The sequence below is a fragment of the Tupaia chinensis genome, unplaced genomic scaffold, assembly GCF_000334495.1.
Source record: "Tupaia chinensis unplaced genomic scaffold, TupChi_1.0 Scaffold000270_2, whole genome shotgun sequence".
Taxonomy (NCBI): domain Eukaryota; kingdom Metazoa; phylum Chordata; class Mammalia; order Scandentia; family Tupaiidae; genus Tupaia; species Tupaia belangeri.
The window spans coordinates 1,677,387-1,687,824 of NW_006159751.1; the positions used below are offsets into that span (position 1 = coordinate 1,677,387).

The 10,438-nt window shown below is 45.7% G+C and overlaps 1 protein-coding gene across 2 annotated transcripts in view; it reads right to left on the reverse strand.

Annotated features, from left to right (window-relative positions):
• Positions 1–6: 6 nt before the first annotated feature.
• Positions 7–10,438, reverse strand: part of KCND3 (potassium voltage-gated channel subfamily D member 3) — a 236,813-nt gene continuing 226,381 nt past the window's right edge. Inside the window, exons 3-7 of one of the 2 annotated variants that reach the window (XM_006149660.2) lie at positions 4,554–4,655; positions 4,115–4,204; positions 2,537–2,593; positions 1,098–1,345; positions 7–423 (exon numbers count right to left, since the gene is read on the reverse strand). In XM_006149660.2, coding sequence (XP_006149722.2) covers positions 222–423; positions 1,098–1,345; positions 2,537–2,593; positions 4,115–4,204; positions 4,554–4,655 — 699 coding nt within the window. In that variant the 3' untranslated portion in view covers positions 7–221. The remainder of the gene's footprint in view (positions 424–1,097; positions 1,346–2,536; positions 2,594–4,114; positions 4,205–4,553; positions 4,656–10,438) is intronic. The other variant, XM_014588231.1, reaches the window with a different exon arrangement.

Genomic DNA, 10,438 nt, shown 5'->3' on the forward strand with positions numbered 1-10,438 from the left:
CCTCTGGCCCCAGTGAGATGCAGTATCACAGGGCTATGTCCACATTGGCAGCATGAACCTCAGGTGCCCTTTGCTGCCTCTTTCCTTCCAGGCATAAGTCTCAGAGCTAGGGGTGCAGTGGGGCAGGCAGAAAAAGTGGGGAAAGGGGAGGGAGTGGTCCCAGTGGCCACCCACCAACATGCCGGCCCCCTTCACTCCCCAGTGCCCTCTGTCCAGTGCTTTTACAAGGCAGAGACCTTGACGACATTGCTGGCTATGGAAGGAATGTTCGTATTGGGGCCTGGGCTGGCAGGGGCTGGCCGACTTTCCCCCTCTGGGGTTAGCGCTGGGGGAGTGGGGATGCTGATGATGGCTGTGGTGATCTGGGACGTTTTGCAGTTCGGTCTCAGTCCGTCGTCTGCTTTCAAATTAAGGCTGGAGCGACTGGGATAGAAAAGAATGAGTTGACGATGACTCCTGCTTGCTGGCATCCCAAAGCTTCCTTGATCCCCTAACATTTCTTGCTCATAGTAACTAGGAGATTTTGGTGACCCTCTAGCTCTGCCTTTGGTAATCAGCTTGTAATTAATTACCCATTCTAATCATTATTACTAAATTACTAATGATTACAAAGTCTTGTGTATTAGGCTTTGGATTGCACAGTCTAGTCCCGCCCCCCACCCCCAGTGGTCGTTTACCTATCATTTGTAGCATTTGACATTTGCTTTCCCTGAATTTTCTGCAACTCAGTTGGAGGCAGTGAAAGGCAGCTACATATAAGCAGAGAAGGGAGGGAAGGTCAGTGATTCAAAACTAGCCTAAGATAAGCAATGCAAAACACAATTGGACAAACTATTTCCTTGAGTAAATAATTGGTACATTCTTTGCACTGTAGCAGGTTTTTTTTTTTTTTTCTGATACAAATCTCAATTTTGGGCTTAAACCTATCATAGCCTCCTCTAACAGCATATTATAAGGAAGTAGGTAGGGGGTGGGCCTTGTGACTTAGACAAGAGGCCAGCTAGAAGATCTCCAAGGTTCTCCTAGTGTTGGGATTGCTTAATTCTGTGAACAGAATGACTTGGGTCTTTGCAGGTGTGGGGATGGAAGCTACCCACCTGGTTGTGAGGGAAGGCTGCTCACTGCCCTGGATGTGGATCGTGCTGAGCTCTTGCATGCTGCGCAGGCGAGTGGCTGGCAGGTTAGAATTGGGCAGGTGTGTCGTCTTCTTACTACGACGGGAGCAGCAGGTGGTAGTGAGGCCCGGGTGGCTGGACAATGAGGGACTTCTTGTGGATGGGTAGTTCTGCATTGAACTCTCCATGCAGTTCTGCTCAAACATCTGCTCGTCAATAAACTCGTGGTTCTGTGGGAGGCAACAGGAGAAGAAGTAGGAAAAGAAGGTAGAGAGGAGAAGGATGAGCCCTCGCACTGTATGGCTGCCTGTCTCTGTTCTGGGCCTTGAAGGAAGGGCTCCCAGCTGCCTGGATCACAGATAAGCGTTCAGGAGGGGTGATGTCCCACAGGCATTAAATGAGGGAAGAAAGAGAATCATATTGGCAGCCCTGGCCATAGGTTGAAGGGTGGGAACTGCAGTTGCTAAATTATCACGTGACATACCCCGCTTCTCCAGCTTTGAGCTGAAGGGGTCCAAGGGACACAGAGGGATATTGTGGCATCTGGGCTGGAAACAAAGACTTTGCCAGCTTTGTATGAGATCTGCCAGGGGTGGCAGATGAAGAGTCACTGACTGTGGGCAGTGGGTATGCAAGGTTGTTTTTTATGGATTTAAAAGGGTGATATCCTTATGAATCTTGGGTAAAGTGCAACATACACTTTTAAAGGTGCTGGTCTGTTCACGGAATTGAGAGAGCATTGGTCTTGGAAGCCAAGAGACCAAATGGTCAGGGATAAGATTTTTTAAAATTATTATTTTGCCTGCGTATGGGATAGGGATACATAATATATATCTGGAGGCAAAGGGTTCCCTAAATTAAATATGTAGATGGGAAGGAAATGCTGACAGTCTCCCAACTGGAAGCTATTGGAATGGGGTATAGCTGAACCCGGGCTAACTAAAAAATGGCTGCTTGACCAAAGTGACTAAAAATCTAAGACGTTAATGGTCAGACCAAGGCTACCAGAATAAGGAGGAAGTCTGAGAAGAAGTAGCATGAGAACAGAGTTCAGAAGGAGACCAGCCCTGACAGCCAATACCGGGGTCCCCATAGAGCTGGGGAGGTGGCACAGATGTGGCACACGAACTCTCACAGGACTCTTGCATTAGTGCCATGTTCCACCACCCCCTCCAAGCTCCTGGGGAGGTCAAAAGGGGAATCAGAAAGGCGGTTGGCAGTTCAGCACACACAAAAAATCAACAACAACAAAAAAAAAACTGGAAGGCTGAGCTGGTACTGGGTGTGACAGCAGAGGTAGGATAAGCCCCAGAAGAATCAACAGCACATGCAGAGAACCAGGCCAGGGTGAAAAGAAGAGAATCCACAGACTCAGAAGAATCAGAGAGAAAGACATCAATTGAATTTTTAAAAAGCTATACCTTGATGGTGGAGGTTCGTACAGATAACAGGGGATCATCCACAAGATAGGACAACCCCTACAGGACAACATGCCAACAGAAGATAAAAACACCATTGATTGTACATTCCAGCATTCCCAAGCCAGTTTGACATTCAGTCTTTCAGTCCCAGCATTACACCCCTCAAGTCCAACATTCCATCTCTGTTCCCAGCATTCTGCCTCCGTCGTCCCCACATTCCACCCCTGGGTTCAACAGGTCCCAGCTCAAACCCAACATTCATTCCTTCCAGCCCAACATTCTGCTTCTTATATCCCAGCATTCCACCCCTTGAGTACAACATTCCTTCCCTAAAACCCAGCATTCCAGAGCTTTAATCCCAGCATCCCACTCCCACAATCCAACATTCTCTCCCTCAAATTCAGCATTCCATCCCTTCAATGCCAGCATTCCATCCCTCAGTTCCAAAATATCTCTTCAATGCCAACATTCCAACCCTTCAAACCCAGATATTTTCACCCATATCCTTTTAACTCATACATTCCACCCAGCACATGCAACTTGGAAAGGGCAGTTGGGTCCAGGCCTATCCCTTTGGCAAGCTCCTGGTTTTTGAGAGAAATTCTAGATATGTATATACAGTTCTTGATGATAAATCCTGGCTTTGCAGAGCACCTTCCCATTTTGGAAGTTCCCATTGGGTTCAATTGCCATCCATAGTGTCAGATTAAGAGACATCTACTATCTATTCTCCCCACATCTGGAAGGCTGGGATTTGGAACATTCCGAATTAGAAAAGTACTTCCTTCATGTGCTGAGCCCTGACTGGAGGCTCTTTGGACAGAGAGGTTCTAGAAAGTACAAGGAAGGGTTTTGTTTTTTCTTTTTAGCTTATCTATCCTGACTTCTCCCTTGTCCCTACTATACCTGGCACTTTTTGCCAAGGGTCCAGGGTTGGCCCCACTGCCTTTCCTTTTGGTCTGTTGGTGAGAAACAAGCATCATTCCACATTCCAGCTGTGGCACCCTAAACCGTGACTCTAGTGTAACAGTCAGTCTTTCAGAATCAGAACTGCCTGGGAGTTGCAGGGTGACTGAGAGGAGGTGGCACTGACAAACCCAGGCCAGAGAAATATACGTGTTCTCTCTTTGATTTTGCCTCCCTTTCCAAGAGGTATGCAGGGAGCAAAGTGACCTACAGAATACATCAACCTGACCCCACAGGTTGGACAAAAATTGACACTCTTCTCTACAGTTCTGTACAAAGTCAGCCCTAGTTTTGAAGGATGATGGCCATCAGAACCGAGGGACAGGCAGAGAGCCTTGAGCCCTCAGCAATCAAGAAAAGGCTGTGGGGGCTGGTGTATGGGGGATATGGGAAAGCTAGGGGGAGTGGCCTTCTCTATGCTTCTGCAGGACGGAGCTGGCCTACTCCTTAGGGCCTACCTTCTGAGGGTTGGTAGGCAGACCTCACCACTACCTTTTAGATCTGAAGAGAATAGACTTTGACTTCTGACCCAGGGTGAGGATATGAGTACAACCTTAGAAAAGGGTCAGTTGTCTGAGATGAAGAAGGGAGTGGTAATGGGCTGGGACTCACAGTGGTTTTCTCCAGACAGTGCAGCAGGTGGTGGTGCTGGCTCTCAATGAGGGAGGTGGCCTTGCCCATGTGCTCCTCTTCGGGGGTGCCCTGTTAAGGAGAAAAGAGACATTAAGTAGAGCTGCTGGCTGCTCCTCTCTCTACCTCCTTCATTTTCCTACAGAAGGTAGGAAGGCACCCGAAAAATCAGAATGAACCCAGTTTTAGAGTCAGAGTAAACATTCCAGCCCTTGGGCTGGGTGCCCTTGGCCTAAAGCTGGTTTGGGGTAGTGGCGATAATCCTGTGGGGAGAGGTTTATGAGCAGGGGTCTTCTATCTGAGAAAGTCTGGAAACGTGTCCTACTCAGAGCTCACACTGGGACTTTGGATGGGAGTTCTGGCGCCCCCGACAAAAGAAAACAAGCCCATCTTCCTTAGCCCATGTCCTCTGGGCACTTACCGTCAGCTCCAGTGCCTCGTTGAGAAGCCCGTTGCGCTTGCTGTGCAGGTAGGCATTGGAGCTGCCTGTTTTGGCCACACGGATCCTGGCAAGGCGGGCCTTCTGTGATTGGCAGAGATAACCAAAGAGTGAGGGAAACCAAAATACACAACAGCAAGGCTGGCAAAGCCAGTGACAGTGGACTCTCCAGTGAGGCTGACTGCAGGTGACATCTGATGAGGGAAGAGGCTGCTTCTCAGCCTCATAGATCTCTTGTTATAAACGTTGAGACTGTACACCTCTTTCATGCAGCTTGTTCATAGCCAGAACTTGTAGAGTTTCTACTCGTGTCTACAGCTTGTGTGTCATCCTGGTTGGAGATATAGTACTCATCCAATTTCTCTCTCCTTCTAAAGATTTTGGGACCTTTATTTACTCAGTACTGTTGGCCACCATGTGCTATTCAACTGGAGTACAGGCATACCTTACCCTGTTGTGCAGCCTAGGTACCTGTTTTTCCATTTAAAAAAATAATTATTTAATTTTAAAATTAATATTATTATTTGCTATAGGGTACGTGCACTCATGAGAGAGAAGAAAGAGAGAGAAACTGAGAAAGCAAGCTGCCTGATCTGGTACTCAATCTGTGGTTGGCCATGTGGGAGTCTAGCACCTTAACCACCATGCCACCTGCTGGCCACACGTGTATTTCCTGTTTTAAGGTTTGTGGCAACCTTGTGTTGAACAAATCTACTGGTGCTGTTTTTGTTCAACAGCATGTGCTCACTTCATTTTTTTTTTTTGGCTTTTGGCTTTTGGCTTTTGGGCATATTCACTCACTAGCGAGAGGGAAAGTGAGAAATCACCCCCTAGGGATTTGGCCAAACCACAATCCCTTCTCCTCTATTTTCCTCTCAGAATTTTGGGCATACATGTGTCTGGTATGATTTTCAAGTCACCAGGTCTGGGCCTTGATATGTGGTCAGCGATGTGGGAGTCCAGCACCTTAACACCATGCCATCTGCTAGTCACCCAAAAAATATTTTAAAATTATGGTATGTACTTTTTTTTTTTTTAAGACATACTACTATTGTACACTCAACAGACTGTGGTGTTTATAGTGTAAACATAACTTTTATATGCACTGGGAAAGCAAAAATTCATGTGACTTTACTAGAATATTTGCCTTTTTATAAACATATTTTTTTATTTAACTTTACTTATTTACTTATTTTAATTTGACCAGAGAGGAAGAGAGTGAGAGTGAGAAAAAGAGAGAGAATGTGAAAAAGCAAGCTGCCAGGCCCAGGACTCAAACTGCAGTCAACCATGTGGGAGTCCAGTGCCCTTACCCACCATGCTATCTGCCAGCCCCTATTACAATATTTACTTTACTGCAGTGGTCTGGAACCAAACCCACAGTATCTCTGAGATACATCCATATTTATCTCTAGACTGAAAATTCATTAATGCGTTACATGTCATAGCTGTCCTGATTCTCACGTAGGTGTCAGTGCAGGTCCCTGAATACACTAATCCCCAGATATACTTAAGTATGAGCCAAGTAAGGAGTGTACATGTAGGCCCCTCAACATTTCTTTCCTTCTTTTAAAAAGAATGTGTTACAGGGCACATGCACTTGGTAGAGAAAAAGGGGGAGAGGGAGAGGGAGAGAGAGGGAGAGAGAGAAAGAGAGAAATCACCCCCCCGGGGGATGGCCATACTGCATTCCCTTCTCCTCTAGTCTCCTCTCAGGATTTTGGGCATGCATGCACACATGCCCAATGTGTTTTCTAAGCTATTGAGTCTAGGACTTGAATTGTGTCATTGGTTATGTGGGATTCAGCCACCTTAACCATTATGCCACCAGTTGCCCCCCCCAACACTTCTTAATACTTTCTCTGCCTTTTATTTATTTCCTCAGCACTTAGTACTAAGGTATTATATGTTCTAGGTACTTATCTTGCCTCTTCCCCTCATTAGAATGTAAACTCCTTGAAGGCAGGAGTTTTTTGCTTTGTTTATTGATGTACCTCCATGTCTAGCATACTAAGTTCATAAATGTATTTACAATTTCATGTCTGTCTTTGGGGGTGGAGTCAAGCATAGCTGTATCTATATATGTCTGTTTTTGCTGGGCACATTGGTGAGAATGAGTGAATGTAAGTGCATGTGAGAAGGGACATTATGTATGTATGAGAGAGGGGAGGATGGAACACATTTCCATACACCACTTTGGTTTTAACTAGGAAATTGTAACTCTTTCCAGCTCCACCTCAGGAAGCTTCAGCAGAGAAGGTCTCCTGCAGGAGGGCTGCATGGTATCTGAGCATAAACTCAACTGTCTTGCTTGCAGAGGCAATGGAAGGGGCTGGACACACTGTGCACATATGCTGGCTGCTCTTCTCTTTCCTAATGACCATAATCAGTGTTGCCATGACAGCAGCATGACCAAAGAGAGAGGGTTAAAGGGAAGAAGTCTCTGGGAGAAGGGACTGGATAGGAGGTTCTTGCTGGTTTAAAAGATGTAGCTTTGGGGCTGGACAGTGGCACAGTGGTGCAACGTACTATGTGAGGCAATCCCACATGGAAAAGTTCCTGGGTCAAGTCCAGAGATCTCCTTGAGTATGCCAGACACACATGTGCTCATGGTCTGGGGCTCACTGAAGGCTGGGGATGGAGTGCAGAGTGTCAAGACCTGGTTGGTGTCGTGCACTTTCTCTTTGACTCTGTCTCCTTTGCTCATTGAATAAACAAACAAATAAACTGTAACAACAACAGATGCAGCTTGAGGTTTGGGCTCTGTAGACTTAGACCCAGTCCCAGACTCCTGCTACCAGAAGCAGAAGGGACCACATAGGTCACAGACCCATCCTGGAGTGGAGGGTTCTCTCCTTCTGCCCCGGATGAGTCTACATGCAACTTCAGCAGGAATCTGAGCAGGCAGAGATAACCAAAGAGTGAGGGAAACCAAAATACACAACAGCAAGGCTGGCAAAGCCAGTGACAGTGGACTCTCCAGTGAGGCTGACTGCAGGTGACATCTGATGAGGGAAGAGGCTGCTTCTCAGCCTCATAGATCTCTTGTTATAAACGTTGAGACTGTACACCTCTTTCATGCAGCTTGTTCATAGCCAGAACTTGTAGAGTTTCTACTCGTGTCTACAGCTTGTGTGTCATCCTGGTTGGAGATATAGTACTCATCCAATTTCTCTCTCCTTCTAAAGATTTTGGGACCTTTATTTACTCAGTACTGTTGGCCACCATGTGCTATTCAACTGGAGTACAGGCATACCTTACCCTGTTGTGCAGCCTAGGTACCTGTTTTTCCATTTAAAAAAATAATAATATTATTATTTGCTATAGGGTACGTGCACTCATGAGAGAGAAGAAAGAGAGAGAAACTGAGAAAGCAAGCTGCCAGGTCTGGGACTCAATCTGTGGTTGGCCATGTGGGAGTCTAGCACCTTAACCACCATGCCACCTGCTGGCCACACGTGTATTTCCTGTTTTAAGGTTTGTGGCAACCTTGTGTTGAACAAATCTACTGGTGCTGTTTTTGTTCAACAGCATGTGCTCACTTCATGTCGCTGTGTCACATGTTGATAATTCTCATGATATTTCAAACTGTTCATTGTTATTATACCTGTTGTGATCTGTGATTTTCAGGTTACTATTGCAATTGTTTTGGAACATTATAATCACAGTATTGCGAGGTCAAGCCCAGATTTACTTATTTAGATTTTTTTTTTTTTTGGCTTTTGGCTTTTGGCTTTTGGGCATATTCACTCACTAGCGAGAGGGAAAGTGAGAAATCACCCCCTAGGGATTTGGCCAAACCACAATCCCTTCTCCTCTATTTTCCTCTCAGAATTTTGTGCATACATGTGTCTGGTATGATTTTCAAGTCACCAGGTCTGGGCCTTGATATGTGGTCAGCGATGTGGGAGTCCAGCACCTTAACACCATGCCATCTGCTAGTCACCCAAAAAATATTTTAAAATTATGGTATGTACTTTTTTTTTTTTTAAGACATACTACTATTGTACACTCAACAGACTGTGGTGTTTATAGTGTAAACATAACTTTTATATGCACTGGGAAAGCAAAAATTCATGTGACTTTACTAGAATATTTGCCTTTTTATAAACATATTTTTTTATTTAACTTTACTTATTTACTTATTTTAATTTGACCAGAGAGGAAGAGAGTGAGAGTGAGAAAAAGAGAGAGAATGTGAAAAAGCAAGCTGCCAGGCCCAGGACTCAAACTGCAGTCAACCATGTGGGAGTCCAGTGCCCTTACCCACCATGCTATCTGCCAGCCCCTATTACAATATTTACTTTACTGCAGTGGTCTGGAACCAAACCCACAGTATCTCTGAGATACATCCATATTTATCTCTAGACTGAAAATTCATTAATGCGTTACATGTCATAGCTGTCCTGATTCTCACGTAGGTGTCAGTGCAGGTCCCTGAATACACTAATCCCCAGATATACTTAAGTATGAGCCAAGTAAGGAGTGTACATGTAGGCCCCTCAACATTTCTTTCCTTCTTTTAAAAAGAATGTGTTACAGGGCACATGCACTTGGTAGAGAAAAAGGGGGAGAGGGAGAGGGAGAGAGAGGGAGAGAGAGAAAGAGAGAAATCACCCCCCCGGGGGATGGCCATACTGCATTCCCTTCTCCTCTAGTCTCCTCTCAGGATTTTGGGCATGCATGCACACATGCCCAATGTGTTTTCTAAGCTATTGAGTCTAGGACTTGAATTGTGTCATTGGTTATGTGGGATTCAGCCACCTTAACCATTATGCCACCAGTTGCCCCCCCCAACACTTCTTAATACTTTCTCTGCCTTTTATTTATTTCCTCAGCACTTAGTACTAAGGTATTATATGTTCTAGGTACTTATCTTGCCTCTTCCCCTCATTAGAATGTAAACTCCTTGAAGGCAGGAGTTTTTTGCTTTGTTTATTGATGTACCTCCATGTCTAGCATACTAAGTTCATAAATGTATTTACAATTTCATGTCTGTCTTTGGGGGTGGAGTCAAGCATAGCTGTATCTATATATGTCTGTTTTTGCTGGGCACATTGGTGAGAATGAGTGAATGTAAGTGCATGTGAGAAGGGACATTATGTATGTATGAGAGAGGGGAGGATGGAACACATTTCCATACACCACTTTGGTTTTAACTAGGAAATTGTAACTCTTTCCAGCTCCACCTCAGGAAGCTTCAGCAGAGAAGGTCTCCTGCAGGAGGGCTGCATGGTATCTGAGCATAAACTCAACTGTCTTGCTTGCAGAGGCAATGGAAGGGGCTGGACACACTGTGCACATATGCTGGCTGCTCTTCTCTTTCCTAATGACCATAATCAGTGTTGCCATGACAGCAGCATGACCAAAGAGAGAGGGTTAAAGGGAAGAAGTCTCTGGGAGAAGGGACTGGATAGGAGGTTCTTGCTGGTTTAAAAGATGTAGCTTTGGGGCTGGACAGTGGCACAGTGGTGCAACGTACTATGTGAGGCAATCCCACATGGAAAAGTTCCTGGGTCAAGTCCAGAGATCTCCTTGAGTATGCCAGACACACATGTGCTCATGGTCTGGGGCTCACTGAAGGCTGGGGATGGAGTGCAGAGTGTCAAGACCTGGTTGGTGTCGTGCACTTTCTCTTTGACTCTGTCTCCTTTGCTCATTGAATAAACAAACAAATAAACTGTAACAACAACAGATGCAGCTTGAGGTTTGGGCTCTGTAGACTTAGACCCAGTCCCAGACTCCTGCTACCAGAAGCAGAAGGGACCACATAGGTCACAGACCCATCCTGGAGTGGAGGGTTCTCTCCTTCTGCCCCGGATGAGTCTACATGCAACTTCAGACGGAATCTGAGCAGAAAAGTCCTC